Source organism: Arctopsyche grandis, chromosome 13 (genome assembly GCF_051622035.1).
Source record: "Arctopsyche grandis isolate Sample6627 chromosome 13, ASM5162203v2, whole genome shotgun sequence".
NCBI classification, from domain to species: Eukaryota; Metazoa; Arthropoda; class Insecta; order Trichoptera; family Hydropsychidae; genus Arctopsyche; species Arctopsyche grandis.
This window is the reverse complement of record NC_135367.1, coordinates 11,736,913-11,761,103: the sequence shown is the minus strand read 5'-3', so window position 1 is coordinate 11,761,103 and position 24,191 is coordinate 11,736,913. Positions and strand designations below refer to the sequence as shown.

Here is a 24,191-nt window from a genome sequence, read left to right as displayed (position 1 = left end):
TTGACAAAGTGTATTAGATCTGTCCATGCGAGACATTTACGGTAATAATAAAATGAAATATTCGAGGTATACTGATGTGAGTTGAGCTTTTGTCATACGGTACAGTTGAGGTGATGAAATCATCACAATGCGTGGTTTTTCGCTACATTTTCTGAATCTGAAAAAAAATCGTTATATAGAATATAGAATCTTGTAGAAAATTATACGTCGAATGTCAAAGTTTCATTGCAAAAAGGCTTGAGTTGTGAATATTTTTATTTTCTTTGTTTGATTAATTAATTGAATCTGTTACTTCTACGAAAAAGGCAGTTATTTATAATTTCAAAATGGCGAAATGAATTCAAATACTTATAAATAAGAATAATATATTTATTATATGTATTAATTTGTTTTGTTTATTTATATGAATAAATAAATAATTTAATATAATAAAATGTAAATTAAAAATTAATAATTAATTATAATAATGCTTTTTTTAATAGTATACTGAAGTTACTTTTTTATAATAATAATACTTTCTAGTTTTTATGTATTTAATAAGTATAAATTAAAAAGCGACGGGCAATATATATATATATATATATATATATATATATATATTTTAAAACTAAATATTTTTCAAGATTAGATCTGTATATGTATGTTACAGTCTAAGTGTAAATTTCGTTCGTTCATGAACATACCAGTTTGTTCATATACGAACCAATCTAGCCAGGAATATTGTACCCAAAAAACAAATTGACAAACGAACTAGTTTATTAATTTGTTTTGTAACACAAACTATTAGGCATAAGTTTAAGTACTTTCAATCTGTTGTATGCTTGGATTGCAATATTTTTAATATTAACGGAAATGATAATTATAGCAACGTTGTAATGCGGTTCCCACAGGATTTCCCTTTTAAATATTTGATGTTTTGTCATCTCAAAGATTTTGACAGCTAAAAGTTTAATGCGACACCTGATGAGTCTATTTAAAGATAGTTTTTGACCGTTAGCACTTAAACTAAAACCAATAGTTAGTTTGTGAACAAATTATAATCGAATTTTTGTGAACTGAAATAAATTTTTGAACTGTAACATATTCATAATATCATACATATGTATGTAGTTCGCTTTAAAGTATCCTATGAGAGCAATAAAATTTCATACATTTTTTCCTATACATGTACATTATACGTATGTATGTATGTACATATATCCAATATTTTCACACACGCAGTTCAACGTTACATTTAATATATCTCGCCGAAAGATATTAAAAATGATGAATATTTTATTACGCATATCTTACAATGTATTACATATATAATAAAAAGGGGGGTTAACCACTACACCCCTTGTCTCCATTTCTATGTACATACGTGAGATGGCTCGATTCTCCAGTGATATTTTATCGCCATCGTACACATTGTTCCGTCCGCAAGAAAAAAATAGACAAAGTAAATAAAAATCCTGTTTATCTCACACAATGGATACAATCAATCAATCCTCTTCTTCGATGGGGCGCAATAATAAATTTTCGACTCTTCTTTATCTGCTTCGCAATATTAATCGGTCCAATTATTCAACTCGACGCTCGTATACTGCTTGTAAGTAGTATATGTCTATACATACATATACTTGGAATTATCCGTTTCCTTTGTTGCCAACTCGACTAATACCAAGGTTTTTCGAATGAAGGATACACCCCAAGATTTCAACCTTCTATTCTCTCGAATAATCATAGCGTTAATCGCATTTGGCAGTCGTATCATCTAGGTCAGATTCGTGTAACTGGTCAAACCGTGTGACCTTTTCAGCACTGCAATTTTCGTTGTTGTGTGTATGTATGTATGTATACATAGGTATATTAGAGGAAAAGTATCGAAAAACTTGGTAATAGTTGTACGCTCGAGTAGTTGGCTATACAAAGCAAACTGTGTATGTAGTATGTCAGTGTAAAGTTAGGCCATGCATTATAGTTCTGAAACAAACTTTTTGTTTGTATAATATATTAGGTATTTATGTATACACGTAATATAATTCGTATACGTACTTTGGAGTTTATTTTAATTTTATGCGGAATTCAGAACACTGGTTTTAATCGCTTTTGAGTTTTTGATTAACATAAATTTCACTGAATTATAATCAATCTGATTTCATTTAAGGAATTTTGTGAAATATAAAATGTAATTTATGTATGATGAATATAACGTATAAGTTTCGTTTATTTATTTATTTTTTCTTTTAATTTAAGTTTAGGCCATTGTGGCATAACAGGAATCCCCAATGCGCCACAATTGTCGAAAATATAACATTATACAGAATAACCTATGAATTTTATACAGAATAACCTAGGCAAATTTTATAAGATATAGTGTGAAAAAGAAAAAGTTATAGGCGTTTAAACAATTAAAATCTGACAAAGCAAGAGGGTGGCGGAAAGGTAAATAAATATGGCAAATTACCATTAGACGTCAAGATGGTCAAAATTGTAGCATTTTTTAAACTTGTCAAATCATATCAAATCGTACTGGTGGATTTGATTTGAATATATATTGTAGTACAAATCGCGCAAAATGGCAAAGTTTCAAAACCATCGGAAGAATGTTGGATATCAAATTTAAATGTTGTCAGACGAACGAGAGAAGGCAAACATAGAAGAGGCTTGTAATAAAAAAATACATTTATAAATGATCATAAAAAACGGTAGCGTTATAATAATAGCAGATTAAGTAAAAATATCAAATAAACAATACATAGTGTGGAATGTCTTATGGAAAATTATAAAAACAAAATCTTTTTCATATATTTTTAAAATGCGAAAAATCTATCATAGCCATTACAAAAACACCTACGTTGGTTATTTTTAAAAATTATTGAATAAGAAAGTATGATATAACAGGTACGATTTTACATAGATACAAAGAATACGTGGATCGAAAAATAATAAACATTTAGCATTAAATAATTACATACATATATTTTTATGTAGAATAATATAAAATAACAATATCGGTCAGTTGGATTGCCCAATACGGGGCATATTTTTTTTTACTTTATTATACTATAGCGTGTTGAACCTTTTGCAAACTTAAATCAATATTTACACATGTCGAAAGTTGTTAAAGTTCAAATTGATAAAATCAAAACGAGTGGGGAAAATTTGGCGCCATTTTTCCGCTACGCGCCGGTTCCCATAGAAGGGCATTGTCGTCGAAATTATTGACAGGCAGTTCACGTGGTATCGTCCTCGTAAAGTGATATTAATGGCATCATCGTTGTGTAGGGTCCTGGTGGGGTTATTCGTGTCTGTTTTTAGGTGGTGTAGGTCCTGCACCAGCCAGGATGGGGGGGGTAGGGGTGGCAAATATCGATCCGCGAGCTGCGGATGGTCCACGATAGACGCTCAGGCGCCTACGCTCGCAAAGCTTTTATACCTATATATGTATGCATGTATATATATATAAGACATATTTATTTTTTTCCTCTTCTATATATTATTATACGACTAGAAGAAAAATATTGGAAAGTCACCTTTGCAATATGTAGAGAAAATTGACCAAATATACTATCAATTTTGTAAACATTCCACATTATATACCCTCATTCGATCCCCTTTTCTGTTTTTATTACATTTATTGAAAGGCCTCTATGTTATTTTTCCAATCGGTATGATACTGTTGAGTCGAGTATGTATGTGCCTTAAATTATGTATGATATAAAGCGCGAATGGTCCATATGTAATTTTCGAGTCGGGGATGGCCATGTATGTATCATACATAGTATGTACATACATTTATTTGAAGCTGCATATAAAATAAACAATTAAATATCGTTCAATATTGAATACATTTATTTATAATATGATTATTTCATTGATATATACATAAGTTACACTTTCAGTGTACATATGTGCATTTCGTTCGTTCACGAACCTATCAGTTTATTCATACACGAACCAATCTGGGCAGTTACATTGTACACAAATGTCCAAATTGACAAATGAACTAGTTCATGCTCCATCTTTCATTCACTGTCTTCGATGTATGCGTATCCTGAGTGTAAATGGGCTATTTTAATTATAGTGTAACGTCGGAACATGAGAGAGAGTATCCACTGTCTAAGTGCATTCGTGGGTGAATAATAGAGAGCCCGGATTAGGTTAACGGGACTCAGTAAGTGCCCGAACAAAAGATACGCTGGAGTTTTCACTGACCTGGGCGAGTGCATGCGTAAACAATAGACTCGCCAGGGTATACCTTTAAGTGCCTAGACAATAGACACATTGATTGATCGGGGAAGCTATTATTTATTTATTATTAAATAGCAAATTGTTAATGAATTATTTAACAATTAACAAAATTTAAACTAAAACTAATAACTATAATATAACATAGTTAGCAAAACTATAATTATTAACCCTAAAATAATATAATTCCAAACATTGCATTTTATTAAACTTACATCATCTTCCACAGAGGTATCCATTAACACCCCTCAAGAAAGCACCAATGTTACTAGCACCTCTAATGCTCTCAGGAAGGGCATTATATAGGTATACATATTTGAACACCTCTGTGGAAAACACCTCCTACAGTTTTTGCTTTCTTAACTCTACCTATAATTAATTTATTCCTATTTCTAGTTTTATAATTATGTATATTTCTATTCCCAACTTTGTAATTATTAAAATATTTGGGTAATAGATACTTATTTAGCTTATATACATACATGATGGGCGACTTGTCCTTTATAAGGAGTGAGCAGTGGGTCCACGTGGACCTCTTGAATCGTTGAATAAATGCTGTGAAGCGACCTTGGCCTTTCATTTGGATCCAGAACCCACCCCTACGCAACAATAGTATGCATATCTGCAAAAGCACGTATTGTAATATGCTGGGTAATGTTGGCGACTGAAACTGCAAAACTTTACATTTCAACTAAAAATGCTAACTATTTATTCAACCTAACATATTAAATAGACCGTAGATGGGTTTTTGGGGGGGTCAGAGCACATTATTAAAATACTAACACATTATTAAAATACTAGTGGCCTATGTAGACATACTTGTGCCGTCCATTTGATCGGCCGACATAAACAAAATAATAAATTAAAAATACGTATAATATAATAATTATAATTGTAATGTGGTTTCCGTAGGATTTCCCTTTTAAATACTTGGCGCTTTGACACATCAATGGTTTTGATAGCTCAAAAGTTAAAACCCATAGTTCATGTATGAATAAACTAGTATGGTCATGAATGAACCGGAGTGAACACTTGTACTATAAAAAATGAATATGTTTGAGTTTAAGAATTTTGATGAAATGGGTGACTACAGTTTTCAGGCGTAAGGTAGCGTTATAGCTAGACTAATGACTAGATTTGTTTAGATCGTTTCATTCTTCTCATTATAAAATAAATCTATTTTTGATGCAGCCATATATTAATGAATCTATGTATGTATGTTTGAACCTTTTGATTCGAATTTTCACCCTCAACAGAGCAATGCTTGGTCTTCCAGACATTAATCAAGCTTGTGTAGGTTTTATAGTCCAAGACTCGCTTATATTCAACGGTGAAATGTGTGTTCGTTTATTGGTCCAATAGAACAAGGCTTTGTTCGCATTTAACTGCCGTTAAATTGTAAAATGAGGTACGCTTATAAATCGAAATAATGTTGCAAGGATTAATACAACAATGTGTACCAATACTGAGACGCCACATTGATTGTATAATATTAAGGTTCGTTTATTTATTTATACAGGTATATGTACATACATGCATTTTTTATTACACGACATTTATGATCAGACATTGTAGGTATTATTCAAGGCCAATCGATTAACAATCATACAGACATATGTATATGGACAAATGTTTTGAGCATTTTAAACATCAACAAATTTTGAATTGCTGTTAACTCAAATTCTGTGAGAAATAGGATAGGATTGTCAAATTTGCTGGAACCGTTTCCAATGAAATTAGATAAATTAGCAAACTCTGAAAGGAAATGATCGACCTTGGAGTCGTATATTCAAGGTCTCATCAACAAAGCCAGGGTTAGACCCTGTGACCATACAATTGAAAGCATTGCACGCATTGATCTATGCTGCTGATTATTACCAGTACAGCTCAAACCGAAAAATATATTTTATTTACATTAATATTTTTATTTTTAACATATTAACCACAGTGAAATTACAGAGAGCTTTAAAGCGTCACTGTGGCCAGTCATACAATCATAACAGCATAATAATAATAATAATCTTAATCATAATTATCTTAATCTCGATGGAAAAATCATTGACATTTAAAATTAACAAAATCAACCACTGGCATTGCCCGACAACCACTCAACCAGTTTACATTGAATAGGTCAATTTTACTAGCAACCCGGTTGAGTAGATATATCGCTCTGGATATTGGAGACGTTTCCAACATATTTGTGCGAGCCACGGGAAAAGAAAACAAATCACGATTCCTCCATAATATGTTACGTAATGTTGCGTATCCGAAACAGCAATAACCAACACGATCTATTCATAATATATAGAAGTACATGTCATTGAAATTCAAGCAGGATCGGTTTTCGTTAGCCATTGTGAAAATATTATAATGGCGAGTGCACCCGTACTACCTAAATATTTTCGGAAACGTCATATTGTGACAATATTGATTCGGTTCAAGCAATATTGCAAGCTGTAATGTTCTGTAAGATGATTTTGCCTCGCGCTCGTCCAAAACAAGAATTAAAGTGTCAAAAACGGGCGGTGCTGTTATTTTCAGTAGGAAAAAGGGCGGTTCTGTAAGTATGAACAGAAGTAGTCATTTCCGTGCAGTGCTGTGCCGAACTGTTGACGTACATTGCTGGATAATATAAACGGACCTTTAGACGGCAGAATGTACACTTCTATCGAATGGGGCGATTAAGTGGTATTACGGTATCTGAAAATGTCTTTTGTATTCATTCTGCTCCAGTCGCTTGGGTCTTAGGATTCAAAATATGCTCTCACAGAGCTTACCACCATTTAACGGTAAAATGTATGTATGCTTATCGTTCACACGGGGCGAAGATTAAAACGAGATGACAATGTTGAAAAACTTTTCTTATAGAGATAAATTCTATTACAGTCGTCTTGGGTTTTGAATCATACGTAATAGCTAGAGGAATTGTGTTGTTCCTAACCAACTTACGATAACATGTGGCCTTCATATATTCTATAACGTTCCATTCCATATTCTATTTTCTAAATTTGGCTCAAATTCACCTGCGGAACACATCCTCTGGGGATGGTTTATTTCCGGTACGAAGCTCTAACACTTCAAAGCTAACATGTGAACATTTCCTATACAAATTTCAACACATCGAGGTTACACTTTGTAGCATTTTCATTGTGACGTTTTACTTTCATTTAATTTGTTTATTTTTTTTTACTTTCGCACGAGCTTTCCCGCGGATTTGCTCGGCTTTGTCGGACGGGACACGTAACAAGCCACGATATCGCCGCACAATTTCTATGTCGATGAGACCGGAAAATTCGGGCCGAATTTTCCGCACTTTTCACCGCTTAACCACGTCGTATTTATAAACGAGCCTGATTATCTCATACCGAGAATTGGGCTTGGTTTGAATTAAATTCGTTTCTTTACATATGTAATGCTACAAGATTTTGTAGAGAAAAAGTGTTCACTCATATTCATAAAACTGCTATATGGACAAAATGTAATATAATATATTTATATTATTACTTGTGAAATATTACATATTATAAATTGTATTTGAAAACGTTCCGTTTTAATGGTGTTATTTTTCATTTTTTGCAAATGCGTAAATTACAATCGAAACAACCGTCATTTAATATCATCAATCACGATGGCACAAATGAGCTTTTCGTTCCAGTCGTTCGTTATTATTTACGATCGTCGTTTTGAAGCGAAAGCTTTTTCCAAAATTTTCTCATCAACGTTTTCCACTGCGTATAATACAGGGTGTCTCGAGAAAAAGAATGTTGCCAAACTTTGGAGATCGATAGATGAGATCGTTCTGTGTAAAAATTTGCATTCCTCTTAGGCAGCCTTGAAGAAAACCCGTAACAAGATTTTCCCCTCTACTATTGCAATATATTTCCACTTACATATACATATGTGTGTCATTATTATACAATTTTAATAGAGGTTTTCTCCATCAAAATGATAATGATAATGAAAGAAGAACGAGGATGAAATGTTTTCCAGACTGGAAAAAAAATCAACTGTGAAATACTCATAAATATTAACAGACTATATTATTTTATTATATTTACAATTTCGCCATAATGACATTACAGAATTGTTCTAAGGCTAAGCAAAAAAAGGTCACAAAAATAGTATGGATGAAAAACAATAATAATGAAACAAATAAATCAATATATAAAAACAAATACTATATATAATAGAACACATTTAAAATCTCAAATTAAACAGTCCCCCAACCTGATCAGTGTATTTTAGATTAAACAAATCCAAGCTAACAAAAATCTAGTTGAGAAGTTTGATGTTTCTTGCGACAGGTGACGAAGCCAGGAAGCCAGGTGTGCTAGTTGTAGCTTTGTGGCAACCTGTTATGGTACAAATGAAATGTATAAAATATACATATACATATATGTTATGTTTACATCCGTATACCGTATTTGCGGCTAAATTTATATTTTTTAGTCTAACTTTCAAATTCCTATTAAATATTCTAAGATTTATATAAACTTATTTTTATACATGTATATAATATATAAGCATTTCAATTTCAGTTTTTTTTAACTTTGAAGATGTTTTATATGAAACGGTTACGGTTAACAATGCGCTCTTCACAATAGTGTTTCTTAATCTAGATATTCGGGTTTCTAGACCACTTGGCAGAAACACTCCATATATTGTATTGAAATATTATGCTATGATTTTCCCATTTTGTTGCATCGTTTCCAATGTGTGGAACTGTTCCAAAATATGCACATACATATATTCATTTTGTATCGTTCATGAAAGCTCTTTGTCATGTCGACACAACGATATTATAATCCACCTCGGTACCTACATGAAAAGCGTATTAAGAATTTAAAAAAAAAACACTGGAAAAATTCCTCTAAAAGCTTTTCGGTGACGTAAAAAAATATCTTTGGATTAATCTTGAGCGTTGAGTTAGTTCATAAAATATTTACATACATATATTTTGCCCTTATTATATAATGTTTACATATTTATTGTACTGATCATTTTATGACAAAAATAATTTAAGAGCGGAATCGTGATAATGCATAAACTCTAAAATAAAAAGCTTAGAGTTTCAAATTGACTATGATCTTATACATATATACATGGGTATAACACAAAGACCGTTCGTTGTATGTGTGTGAAATCGTTTCTGATTGTCTGTCGTCAAATTCGTTTCTGATTGGCTGTCGTTAAATATTCAAATAAATTTGATTCAAATAAACTTAATAAAAAAAAATCAAATGAATGTTATGAATATAGAACGAAGCCGAGTGGAACCGTACATACATATATACATATATATAAAATTCAAATATCTAATATATAATTTCGAAAGAGACTTTGTATGTATGTATGTAAGGTTTTGGTGGCAGAATCCGTGACGTAAAATTTATTAAAAAAACAAATGAATATTCAAATAAATTTAAATAAAATAAGACTATTCAAATAAATTTAATAAAATGTTTACTATTACATATACATACATATTAGCCATGTTTAAGCGGTTTATATTACAAATGCCGAGTGAAGCCAGGTGAAACCACTAGAATTTAATAAGCCGAGGGCGAAGCCCTAGGGGGCGGAGCCTCAGGGGGCGCAGTCGCCGAGGGCGAAGCCCTAGGGGGCGGAGCCTCAGGGGGCGCAGTCGCCGAGGGCGAAGCCGCTGGGGGTAAAGGCTCCGGGGGCGCAGGCACCGGATTCTGGTATACATATAATTTCGAAAGAGACAGTATACATTAATGTTTGTTTGTTCGTGACAGTCAATTTAATAAAAAAAAAAACAAATGAGTATACAAATAAATTTATATAAAATAAAACTATTCAAATAAATTTAATAAAATGTTTACTATTAGATAAGGCATGTTTAAGCAGTTTATATTATAAATACAGAGCGAAGCCGGGTAAAACCACTAGTTATATCATATTTTAAAGTATTAATTTTTGACTTATATAAACAAATGAATTATTTAAAAAAAAAACCTAATAATAAACGCAAATACGAGCGATTTGGATTTACTAAATCCTTTATGTACACACCTGCCACATTTGAAATTTATTACATTCAAATCTCCTTTCTCGGCGATCTTTAAATATTACAAAACACCTGGGAATTAGCTCTGTCTGCGTTTTTATTATTCTTTTTTATCATCTGTTTAGTGAGGCGGGACTGTGGTTAAATTATTCAAACGGTACATGGGCCGGGGAAAACTCCCTCATTCGTCATATATGTATGTATAATACCTGGACGGAAATACATATTCCTGACAGGCCCTAAAAGTCCGAGGAGGAAAATCCTCCTTATTTCCAAGGCCGAATCGGGTGGATGGGGAGTGTGAAGAGGTTGAAATCTTCCCCTACCCCTTTAAAAGCAACAGACGTATTCGGGTGAGAAATTGGATGGAATACCGAATCGAAACCAGAAAGCAGGTGTACATACATACATACATTAGGCAGGGTTGGGAAACTATCGATTGTCGAAAGAGTGGAAAGTCTCACCACTACTCGTGGAATACTAATAAAGGTCCTTTTTAGCGAAGGTCTAGCCCCTAACCCACGACCTCTCTATCCCTTTTGATCTAAATCTGGAGATTTTTTTACTCGGGTCCTGCTTTTAGGGTTTAGATTGCAAATTAAACCAGATCGTTTGGCTGTTGATGCATGCTTAACATGTATATGTATGTATATGTATGTGTATGTGTAAGTGTATTATATTTTTTTGCAAATATGTACGTATGTAAATATTTACATATGTACATACGAAAGTTAGTCCTAGTGAGTAACTCATGTGTCCTGTTGCAAACTTTTGGCGATATGTTCACTTTATAAAATGGAATTTTTTATGGGTTTTTTACATGTTTGTGTGAGAAACACCACTTTATAAAAATACAATGTACATATTTCATGTTTTTTGTTTGTGAAATTGCGTTGAATTGCTATTTTGGACATAACCTTTATAAATGAGTGACTTTGATGATCATAAATTTACCTACTTGACATGAGCCTTCTTGTTTTTTTGAGTAAATTATAAGAAATATGCATATACATACATGTATATAAAAATAAAATCCTTATTGAATTTCATTTTCGTCTGTTTGCAGCAGGGACAAAAATACGCTATTCCTATTGGTCATATTAAAGATTGATAGTTAAAATACATAACTTAAGTTTACTATTTTTTTTTAGTAATTTCCTATTGAATAAATAAATTAATATGTTCTGACCGGTTCCACGACGAAACGTCTGCGGACAAAAAATCTAACGACACAGCATCCATGACAAAATGATTACACGATAATCTCTGCAGTAGGCTCTAAATCTCGATTCCTATTTGTCAGAACAGTGTCATGATGAAACATCTAAAGTTACAGCGTCCAAGGCAAAATTATTACGCGATTAAATGGTTACGGACAAAACGTTCACGCGACATTTATCTCACGGACCAAATAGTTACGTAACATAATATTCACATAGAAAATTATAACGAAATTATGAATGTTTTGTGTATGAAAATTATGTCGCTTAGACGCTTTGTCCGTAGATGTTTCGTCGTAGCTCCGTTCAGATCGATTAGAATCAAGATTTATGTAGAGCCTACTGCAAAGATAACTGAAATGAAATGTAAAACCATTTTTAATAGAATAAACGTGTTTTTAATACTAAAAGTTAAATAAATTTCAAAATAAAGGTTGTTCATTAAAACATTACAATGCTTTATACGAAGAAATGTGTTTTTAAGACAAAAACTTGACCATATTATACATTGTAATGTAAGGAAAGCTTACTTTGAAGCAACTTTTAAGCGTTATTAACCTTGAATCAATCAAAAATGTATGTACGTACATACATTATCAGGTATTTTTCCGTCAAAACGATTTTGTGCTACCTGTATAATACGGAAATAAATTTAACGTCATATATTAGGCACATTTCTTTTAAAAAGTACCACTTTTCATACAATGATAAGCAATCTAACCGTAGAAAGTCATAGAAAAATACAACGTCATACCAATGTACGTATACAGTTTTTATTCCGGAAAATATTATCGTTCGTTTTCACTAGAAAAACAAACAGCCAATAGAAAAGGAACGCTTTCGGAAAACTTACCGTGAAAAACAAACCCACCTGCTGTGATTTAAACTTCCGGTCTGCCAAACAAACGTTTGCCGTTCACCGATATATTTTTCAATGGAGAACACCAAACTCACTTACGTATATAACATACCTTTACAATATGTAACAAACCGGTCAATATGTCATAATATCTCATTGTATAGATAATATATACATATTTTCGGGCGATCGATAGAACCTCTGATTTATGATAATGCGGCTATTAAATTTTATCAAGGTACAATTCGTTTTATCTCTAATCTGATTCCACTATTGTTAACTCTCCCAGATTAGTATCGTTCACTTTTTCCCCCACGCGTATCTATCTAGTTCAAATTTGTACTCGGAACGAAATTGAATCGAATGCAAATTCGCTAAAGTGTGTCCCCCTTTAAGGTTCTTTCATTATTAATTAACCCAGATACTTTGACGTTGTTCTGACGCCAAACTAGCAATCACTCTTAATTTTGTTTATACACATTTGACATACTTTTTAAATTTTATACACCCGTGAAATGTAGTAAATGTAAGTAAAGAGACGTGTCACTTCCATGCTATAGTGAAAATTAAGATAGTTTTTAATTCATAAATAATATTGCTGTCACTAAGATGTAGTTAAAAACCACAGCTCTAATTGTAGCTTTTTTTCAATAACACTGTTCGACACGAAAAATGGTTCAGAGACGAGATATGACTTTTCTTATAGATCTATACCCAGTAAACACGAATCTGGTAATAAAAAATGTTGATTGGCTCGAGATTCGGATATACATATATGTGTTTTTTAAATCGCGCGATTTTTCTACATCTTCGTGTTGTTCGGTCGATGTCTCAAAAATCTGTCAATTTCCTGTTCGAAAAGAATATTAGAATATATATGTAGTCTGGTATTTTATCTTTCATTTGTAGTACTTTTCAGCTTTCAAATCTCTCTAAGTAGTCGTCCAGTTCAAATCAAAAGTCAAAAGTACGTATTTTCACTTGGGATTTTTTCCCACTGTTAATACTATTTTATATTGAGTATTTTCTATTGAAAAGTGTTTAATGGGGTAGTGTTCTGGCTACACTATTTTTTTCGTTTAAAAGGGTTAATTGGAAGTGTGCTGAATTTTAAACCGGTAAAATTGCGAACTAAAAGCTCGTACTAGTATTTACTCGTATTTACACGAATCTGAATTGAATTAATAGGAATAATATATTAAATTGTCTTTATGAGAATTAAATAAAATTCCACTTAGAAAAATCATATTTCAACATAAAATAGTAAAAATAATAGTGATTTTTAACATATAAAAAATTAAAGGAACCAAAAAACTAACTAAAAATTGACATGTAACCCAATTTATTAAATTATTGGTAATGAAATAGGTATAAATAAAAATTAAGTACATTCATAGTGTATTTATATGAATTTCATACACAAACAAATCAATATAATAAAATAAATGAAAATAAAAATAAAAAGTACGAGTTGGAGGAAACAATCGGTTTTGGCCGCAACTCTAAGATTTTATTTATAATTTAATTAAATTTATTCATGATTTTTATAAAGCAATTATTAAATTTCAATTTATTTATGGATTTACTTTGGAGACACATACTATAACAAAGAAAATAATAAAAGTTAGTCGGTGTCGGTTGACTTTTTACGACTCCACTGCCCCTGATATAAACACTTAATTTAATTCAAATACTCAATGTTGATTAATTGATATGGTAACCAAATAAACATATACCATTTATCCACTTCTGCTAACTCTCACTGGTAATTCAAAGACTTTGTTTTGAATATGTAGAACTCTAATTGTGATATAATATTCTATTTTCCGTGTGTATGCAAAATTTCAAGATAATTGGCCGGTATACATAAGTGGATTAAAAATTGTTTGTAAAAATCTTCCTTCACTGGCGGAATTGCCAACATAAAGGTTTCAAATATGTACATATATGGCATTTAGTAACACAAACAAGAAGTGGTAACGAGCTCGTTTAAAAACTTTACTAATTTGTACCGTGATAATTATTATCATAATGGTTACTCAACGACCGCTTAGTAGCAGTTATGTTTTCACGAAAATTTTCTCCGGATTTCCGGATTTAAAATATATATGTATCTACATCTGAATCTTTCTTTATTTTTCAGGATAAACACTACTTGTGCGTGATGGCGTCCGATTCTCCGGATCAAAACGTGGCTCAATACTTTTCCTTGTGTAACGACTTCATACATGCCGCTCGTCTTAGGGATGGTTGTGTTCTCATTCATTGGTGAGTCTTACATTTTTACTAACCTCTTCTTATTTACTATATCTATGTATTTACGTTGTAACAATAGATGAAGTTTTGTGATCGTGCGAAAATTCGAACTCGAGATTTTGACTGATTCGAACTCAGAATCGTTCACTGATCACGTTTTAATGATCTAGAAAAAAATGTGTGTGTGTGTGTTTCTGTATATTTTGGAGATTTTTGAACACCGTTAGTCTTATCGAACTGAAACTTAGTATTGGTTACTGAAATTCTTATCGACACAAATTTTTAAGTTGACCGGAAATGGTACCTCCCTTTGTAGGTGTCCTTTTCAAGTTTTTGAATTAAATTATCTCCCAAACCGCTAACTGAATCGGACTAATTTTTTTTACATGTAATAAAAATTATAAATTTTATAACTTAATATTTTTACCTGAACCGGAAGTAGTACTTTTACTCTAGAGAATTGGGATTTTTTTCTGATTTTCTCAGAAACCTTTTAATTCATTGAACTGAAATTTCATATCTAGAAGTTTAAATTTAATACCAAGTTATGTATAAAATTTGGTAAGCATCCGTCAACTGTAAGTGGCAGTTTACTCTTGTTCGATTTTTATTCCACTATTTTTTTCGACCCCTTAAACATGTGTGCTCTTCAAAAAGGTCAAAAATGTTGTGGCCACTATTCTGTCCACACCCCTGAACGTTGAACCCTGAAGCTGAAAATTTTTATGTACTAACTTAAAGCTGATAAGGTTTTGGTCAGAATTCGTAAACTGAAAGTAGTATTTTTTTTAATACAATATTTCATTATTTTATTTTGACCTTTTGAATTTTTTTTGATTTTCTTGATATTTAATGTGTATAATAATAATAGTTGTTTTAAGTAATAAAAAAATCGGACAACCGTAATTAGAACTTTTGTCTTGTGTAAGTTTCCCTATATTTGTGCTCAATTTGTATCGAAAACGCTCCCATAACCGGCATGTGTGAACGTGTATGTAAGTTTAATTATTGAATTTTGTTTTGCGACCTTTTTATATTCCTCAAAAAAATAGATAAAGTCATGGGTTGGTCACACCTGAATTTTTTTATTATTAATTGTATCAAAAATGGCGCTGATGATTAAAATAAATTACTATTTTTACACCGGATGAATCAATCAATACTCGTCGGATTTCCAGTCCGGAAAGGATCCGCTCGATGTATAAATAAACCTCAACTTTATTGTTCCGAAGAACGTTTCAAATAATTATGATTGATTATATATAATATGTGTGCATTATCAGTTTTCGTACCAAACACGAGACATTGTGTGTTCTGAAAACGACAAGAATAAAATGAAAAGTGTCATAATGCATGTATGTATGTATATGTGTGTAGACCAACGTTCGAGGAATATAAATTAAGAAAAATCCTAAGCTCTGTATAATATCATCGTCATCCCATCGAACTCAGATCACCCAGCTATCCATAAAAATGTATACGTGTGTCATAATTGTCAATATCAATCGAAATTGCCCATATGCTCGTACATATTACATAATTTGATTTATCAAAGTTTCAAACCAATTCACTGATATTTCAAAAAATAGTATGCCATATGTATATTTCATTGGGCTTATCACTAATAAATTATAATGTTGATGCTTGTTGTCTCCAAGTGTAATATTATATACATATATCAGATATGCGTCTTAATGGAAATGTAATACATATTTTTTATCAGTTCTCTCGATCTCTTGACCTCTCAGTTGGCAAAATATAATAATATATAATATTAAAAATACAACTCTTAGGGCGCGATCACACAGCGAGGGAGCGGTATGCTATACGCGGGATATTTTTTTTAGATAGTTTTAAACACACACAAATTGTAGGGTCATACCCGGTACGATACGCCGGATCTTACGGGATCGTGCGGGATCGGAGCGGTCTCGTTGAAATTCTATAGAATTGTTTATACTAACTTGACGGTGATATATACCAATTCGTCGACGCTTGGACGACGCTTGACAGTGATCGATAACGGTGTATCCCATATTTGCAAAAAAATATAGCAGAACTTGTCGGAATAATAAGATTATAGAAAATACAAATTACATTAAGGATTTCAAGCTTTTATTGTTTAATAATTCAGTTTTAAACTTAATTAGTAAACAATTAACAAAAATAGACAAACAAGTGTTCGGTTTATAACAACAATTGACTAATGTTTCCGGGTAGGTTTAAGAATTAAATACTCATTCGATACTTTCATAAACAAACTCTGCGATCACGGACAAAGATGTATTCAGCATAAAGGGTTTTATGTAGTACACTAATTGTTTACCGGAACCAATTGTTACTAAATAAACAGAAATGACTAGACAATGGACTCAAGTTTTTTGGTACAAAAACTAAATACGTACTTAAATCCCTAATACCATCAACAGATAAACGAACAAAGATGTTTTTTACGTAAAGGGCTATAGTGCACTCAATATGGACTGTAACTAATTGATACTGAATGCATTTCCGTATGAATGTATGTACATGTCGATACAATAACATGTTCGTTTAAAGAGAGCCCATTTTTACTTTATTTTATATCAAGAACAAAGTATTTTTTATTTATACTTTTTATACTCAAGAAAGTGGTGACTGCAAACAGTTCGTCTTTTGAGCTCGGTCATCGCAGTTCATAATATCGGTACATCGCAGTTCATAATGTCAGAAAAATTAATAGAAGTTGTGCGACAGTACGAATGTGTCTATGACGTCAGATCCGTAAAATATAAGGACCAAAACATTCGCAATGAAGCTTGGGAGGAGATGTCAAAAAAAATATGGGATACACCGTTATCGATCACTGTCAAGCGTCGTCCGAGCGTCGACGAATTGGTATATATCACCGTCAAGTTAGTATAAACAATTCTATAGAATTTCAACGAGACCGCTCCGATCCCGCACGATCCCGTAAGATCCGGCGTATCGTACCGGGTATGACCCTACAATTTGTGTGTGTTTAAAACTATCTAAAAAAAATATCCCGCGTATAGCATACCGCTCCCTCGCTGTGTGATCGCGCCCTTACGGTGAAAACACACGGAACGGCACGGGCACGTTCTTGACCTCCCATTGTTAAAAGCTTCCTTTAAATTTCGACAAGTTTCTCCTACATTTCTAATATCAAACCTATTTCAGTACAAGGATTTTAACCTGGGTGCTATAGCATAGATTATGCGTGCTAGCGTTTTTCTTTAACATGTGCAAAACTATTTAAAAAAAAACACATGCCGCGTACCTCTTTGTGTGCCTGCGCCCTTATACAGCATTAAACCGAAATTAAATGCAATTAAAAATTAATACTTATTTACTTAATGTCTAAATGGCTGAAATAACACCCCCTTATAAATGTTTATTTTTTAATAATCACAGCTTTCATTATTTCGTTATTATGTTCACAGCTGTCATCCACTCTAGTTTGAATATTAAAAGCATTACAATTTAACACAATGATGTCAAATGTCAAAATCTATTTGCAGAAATTACTCGGTATTTGGAAGCAGACATATTATACTGCAACATTAATAGTTTGTCATTCTGAACCAATACACAATAATAAAGGTGCAGACACACAGAATCTTACGTGGCACGTTGCAAATGAGAAGAAAACGCTGGCATGCTTAGTATGTGCGGCCGTTGCGATCTTCCCAAAAATCACCCCCTGGTGTGTTTTCTGTGATATATTATACTTGTATTGACATCGGTTTGGCAGTGATCAATAACGGTGATTCCCATATTTGAAGAAATGTAGGAGAAACTTGTTGAAATAATAAAATCGTACGAATTAACAATGACCTGAAGAAATGCCCTTCCAAACTGGAAACCACGAGCACATCCATTCCGTACGATTCAGTGTGTTTACGCTGTAAGTCGATGAGTACCGAAAAATCATTTTCAAATCAAAATAGTAAAAAAAAACGCAAAACAGTTCGTAAACACGATAGAAATACATACATTATCTTTATTATAGTACATATGCAGTGGCGGACTGGGACTGAAATTAGTACATGCCAGGAGTCAAAGGGGGCCCACCCAGGGTTAAAAAAATTTGTCCCCCCCCCCCATATAACAAAATTTTCTTCTTTCCATCACGCTAAAAATCAAGGGAAATTTTTTTTTTTTTTTTTTTTTTTTTTTTTTTTTTTTTTTTTTTCAAAAATGGGAATACATAAATTTAGGTACAAGAAAAATGGTAAAAGCAAAATAGATCCATAAATTACATTGTATATTTCGTTATAACCCTTGTCCTAGGTAAATAGAATTCATCATAAAAGAATGCGGCATAAAAGCGGCTTTTACTTTCGGTAGAAAACAATCAGGGACGTCATTTCAGCTTTTTCTTGGGGGGGGCAGGCAAAGATTGATCAAATTCAATTTTTTTTCAAAAAATCCTTTTTTATATCGGAATAAAAATGGAAAGTATTCTTTGCATAAACTTTATTGAGTTATAAAATATGCAAAAAATAAGCTTAATTTTTCAAAAATAATTATAAAAAAAAATGATGTAAAAATTTAAAAAAGCGTCGCAGGCGAAAATTTTTTTCGAAAAATCTTCACATGGTCAACAAAAATTGACCATCAAACTGTCACTAAAAAATTATCAATTAACTTAATTTCTACCGACTGTCTTTTCACTTTATCTACTTATGTATGTACATACATATGTACGTAATAACAATAAATAAAGTTTTGTGATCATGGGATAATTCAAACTCAGAATCGATTACTGATTACGTTTACATAATATAGAAAAATGTGTGTGGCTCTGTGTGTCTTTTTATTATTTTATATATGTATATGTATATATAAAATTATTTTTATCTCAACCAGAAGTAGTCCTTTTACCCTATAAGATTGAGATATTTTTATGTTTTTCTCGGAAACTTTTCGGCGTATTGAACTGACATTACATATATAGAATTATAAATCTAATGCAAAATTATATATAAAATTTCGTGAACACCCGTTAACCGAAAGTGACAGTTTACTCCTGTTGGCAGTTTTCTTCCACTATTTTAATCGAGCCTTTAAATATGTGTGCTCTTCATGATTTCATGTATAATTCGTTGTATCAATGTGATGAAAATATAATAAAAAAAATCATTAAATTTAATTAACCAAAATTGGGATTTTTTCCTCTTAAAAAATTAAAAAATGTTTTCTACCACACCCCTGAACGTATCAAGCTGAAAATTTATATTTGTATTCTTTATGTACTAAATTTGATAAGGTTTTGGTCAGAGAGCAATTTTATTGAATAACTAAAACGTTTTTTGGACCGAATTCGTTACACATGAAGTTTAAATCCATCTCATTCATTGTTTTGTGAGAGAATGGACGTCTGCAAATAAAATAAAAATACGAGAAATAAAATCATTTGTGATTGAACCGATTCAGTAACATATTAATTTAAAACCTTTCTTGATAACAAATAATATACTAACTTTTGGAAAAATTAACGTTACACATGTGTTTTTGAGACAAAATAAAGTAAAGAGAACCTTTCTAACGATTCGCTCCATAGGATGAACAATTTCTAAGAATTTTACCCAAGGCATACCACTTAAAAACCAAAATATACTTGCTTCGAAATAATAAAATCTTTTTTTTTTTCAAAGCACATAGCCCAAAAATAACATAAATAAGAAATAAACGTAGCATTCATAGATCCGTAGTATCTCATTAATCATTAAATTTATAATATTTTATAAATTCACACTATTCCTTAATTTAGGGGGGCGATTACCCCCCTAAGCCCCCCCCCCAAATTACGTCCCTGAAAACAATGCATAATATTTTCAATTAATGTTAATCGAAAATCGGGATTTTGGGGAGGGGGCCCCTATCCTATATTTCTATATACATGGATGTGTCTAGATTACGAATAGATTTTATATTCGGAAACTGTTTAAAATTGTGTATTTAAATCTTACTATATCGTCAAAGTATAATCAAATGTTATTTTGAAAGTATGAAGTAAATTTAAATCGCTGGTTGATGATCAATCGTCCTATCAAAATTGTTTTAAGCAATTCAGTTTATATTATTGACGGAAATTTGTTTATTCCCATTTTTATTTCAGTAGGTAGTTGTTACATAGGTATTGGTATATATATAATCTTGAGGTTGGAAATGGGCCCGGCAAAAGGCCCCACGCAAATGTTGAAACTTACATTTCGAGCCTAATAAAAAGTTAACCGATCCTTGGGCTGTAAAAGCATGTATTAGTTGTTTGTGTATATCGTAAGAAATTTGTTTTGTTGAAATACCTAAACTTTAGGTCCCAAAGTGCAATATCCTATAAATTTTTACACACGTGAAATAGTTGAAAAGTTATTTAATTTTACTGAGGGCCCATATTTTCTAACAGATAGTGGGGCCCACATGCCATCGGGCATGTTCGCTTGTATGGCCAGTCCGCCACTGTACATATGTATGTATGTACATACATATTCTACATATGTATATATACATATATTAAGCATATTCTCAATTTATTACATCATAACAGATTCATATTAGATATACGTAATATAAATATTATATCATCTTCCTTTTTTCCAATGATTGACATGTCAAATGAATTATTTTGATTACGTAGCAATTGCGATAAGCTTTCGTACACAAACGTGTATTTTGAACGGAATCCATGAATTGTTTATGTGTACTTGAGTCGATTTTTGCCACACCTTGTACACAAAGTCTGTCCCATTAAATTGATAAATTGTGTGTACTTTAGTGCTTGCCGGTACATTTGCGACAAAACACGCACACAATTAAATACTCTGGGTCACTCGTTTGTTCAATTGCGACAATCATTTGAACGGGTTACTAAAATTAACATTTCAATCAAAATTCTGAACGATACAGATACGACGCACAGTATCTTATTAATAAATATGCAGGGTGACCATATTTTCCACAAAAATAATGTCGTCGTCGTCTCATGTATCAAAAAATGGGTTGCACGTCTAAAAGTTTTATATTTTTTTTCCAGAATGTATAATAATTGTGTACAAGGAAAATAGAAACAAGATTTTGAAAATTAAAAAACAATAAAAAATCTGATATTCGTGCGCCGTAGGCTGATTTTTTTCTTAAGCGTGTAAAAGTAACAAATAAAATAACTTCAAATTTTCCAAAAAGATATTCTCGGTTTCTTTTAATAGCAAAAATGATGTGCAACTGAAACTTTTATTTTATTTCTTCTTTTGTAAATATGATTTTCACTAGAGCGTACATTTCTTTAAAATAAGAAAATGAAACAAGATAATAAATTAAACCTCATATATAATTTTGAAAGAGACTTTGTAAGGTTTAATGTAATATGTGGGTAAACCATGCATACGTGTGTATCTAAGGTTTAATGTCGGTTTTGGGTGGTAGAATCAAGAAAAAACCTGTATATATACTGTTTGCTATCAAAAACTGTGCCACGGCACTTAGTGTCATCTACTGTTGTTTTGATGTTTTATGTGGTGTACATATATAATATGAAGGTACATAGATAGGTAGTTTTTACTTATAATACACTCGATGAAATTTTCATCGGGTCTATCACTAGTATAATATAGCTAGTGTTGTACCCGATGACATATCATCGCATGAGTGTTGGCATATTAAGTTATTAAATAAATAAAAAATTGAAAAATATGTGTTCATGTGTTCGATCCTCACGCTGTCAATTTTTTTTTTCAAATACCTTTTAAATATATTTAATTTAATATTTATATTTAATTGTATAATATGAAAAAGATGGTAAAAACTAGCTACTTACCTACATATAAACAATATAAACACCGATAGAAAAATTAATTACTTAATTAAATAATTTTTCAATAGATGGCGGTAAATTCTCTGAGATAAAGCGCCGTCTATTTGCCTGGAGGAAAAATTGGTATCGAACAGTATACATATGTATATAGAAGTTTTTTTCTTTTGTTATTATATTCGTATATACGTTTTGACAGTGGTTAAGCTGTGACGTACATGTGTGTCGCATTAAAAAGACTATTATAGTACGGGGGGGGGCTATCTCAGACAGACCGACAGACAGACAGAATAGCGATATTATATATATGATATTGTATTTTACAGCTATTTAAAAATAACTATGATGAAATTAGTAGCACAAAGTAAATTTTTTTTAAACATGTAATAGTAAAGTATTTAAATGTTAATTTAAAATCAATATATTGTATGTAAGTGTGTATTTATATATTAATATTTGTTTTTAGAAACAAAGAAAAATATGTTTTATAAAAATTTTCTGTGCATCATTGGACGGACAAAACGGGATAAATAAAACTAATTTACTGTCCCGTCCAAAACATGATGTATAGTCACCCTATAAATAGGTCAGTTTCTTGAGGATCATGTGTGATTCGATTAATATACATAATACGAGGAAATACACTAGATAAACGTACTCCTATATGTACATATGTTTTCTTATTGACATGTTGTCGCTTATTGTTCCCATATCACAACATGAAAGTGATCATTAGAGAGATATGTATGTATGTACATATATGTAGGTATCTAATATATTCGAATAGCTGTTCTCCATTGCGCAGATTGAGAAGCGCAGCTTTCTGGATGATAAATCATATTTCGTGTCGTTGGAAATATGATTTAACGAGTGCCAATTACAGTTTCAGCGAATTGGGAGTGGCCCACAAACTGGTTCACCGACTAATATCACTAATACGCCACTTAAATGGAAAAATATCACCATGGATGAACCGCTTTTCAACAAAAACACAAATTTGGCGAACGCTGTTTTGTCACGTCTTTCTTCATATAAAAATGTACATAGGTACAGGAGGATGTGTCAGTATTGGAAAATTTTGACATTGACCCTTCTATGTTGAACCAATCTGTACATTATGTAGTGTCTTTATAATAAAAAAAAAGATTTGATGCTTATTCGCAATGTTATTCATTTATTCAGTAAACAGGGACTTATGGAAAATTTTTCGCTTTAGTCTGTCGTCTGCCATCTGTTCGGTCTCAAGGTGAATTTTCCGAGGGCGGTATAATTTTTCCGCCGACTTCGAGTTTTATTGCCTCGTCCTCTTTTATTTCCATTTTCATTTTCCGAGCCGCGACCGCTTTTCCGACCGCGAAAATTTTCAACTTCGAATTTCACATAAAAGTGTACCTTCATGCGGCTTCACTACACTTTTATTCCATTCCAATAGAAAAAATCCTGCAAACGAAAAACGCGCTTCGATAACAATTACACACAATAATATAAGTGCGTATGAATTTTACTGTCGACGATTCTTATTTTAGATTTGACCTATAATATAATACTTTTTCGACACGAGTACATATGTACGTATGTTGTATATTCCATTATAAAATGTATTCCGGCAGGTAACATATTGCAGCGACACATTTGAATATCATACATGTTGTTGTAGAAAACTTTCATATCTTTTCCATTCCGAAAAAAGTTGCGTAAGTGATTCTTTATCCCGCAGAATGGTGGATGAAATTGTAAAAAAAGTTTTATGCTACTTTCAAATATATTTATTACTTTTCT

General features: G+C 31.9%; 2 protein-coding genes and 1 long non-coding RNA gene across 6 annotated transcripts in view; 2 read left to right on the top strand and 1 right to left on the bottom strand.

The window, feature by feature from the left end:
* LOC143921171 (uncharacterized) overlaps positions 1–24,191 on the bottom strand; it is an 895,047-nt gene that overhangs the window by 362,274 nt on the left and 508,582 nt on the right. The window lies entirely within an intron of this gene.
* LOC143921164 (uncharacterized) overlaps positions 1–24,191 on the top strand; it is a 754,379-nt gene that overhangs the window by 222,724 nt on the left and 507,464 nt on the right. The gene's annotated exons all lie outside the window — the stretch shown is intronic.
* Positions 1–24,191, top strand: part of LOC143921153 (dual specificity protein phosphatase 22-B) — a 39,515-nt gene that overhangs the window by 9,861 nt on the left and 5,463 nt on the right. For all 4 annotated transcript variants that reach the window (XR_013261403.1, XR_013261402.1, XR_013261401.1 and 1 more), the window contains exon 3: positions 14,487–14,611. Coding sequence is in view for 1 of the 4 variants with exons in the window: in XM_077444317.1 (XP_077300443.1) it covers positions 14,487–14,611 (125 nt within the window). In the remaining 3 variants the exon portion in view is untranslated. The remainder of the gene's footprint in view (positions 1–14,486; positions 14,612–24,191) is intronic.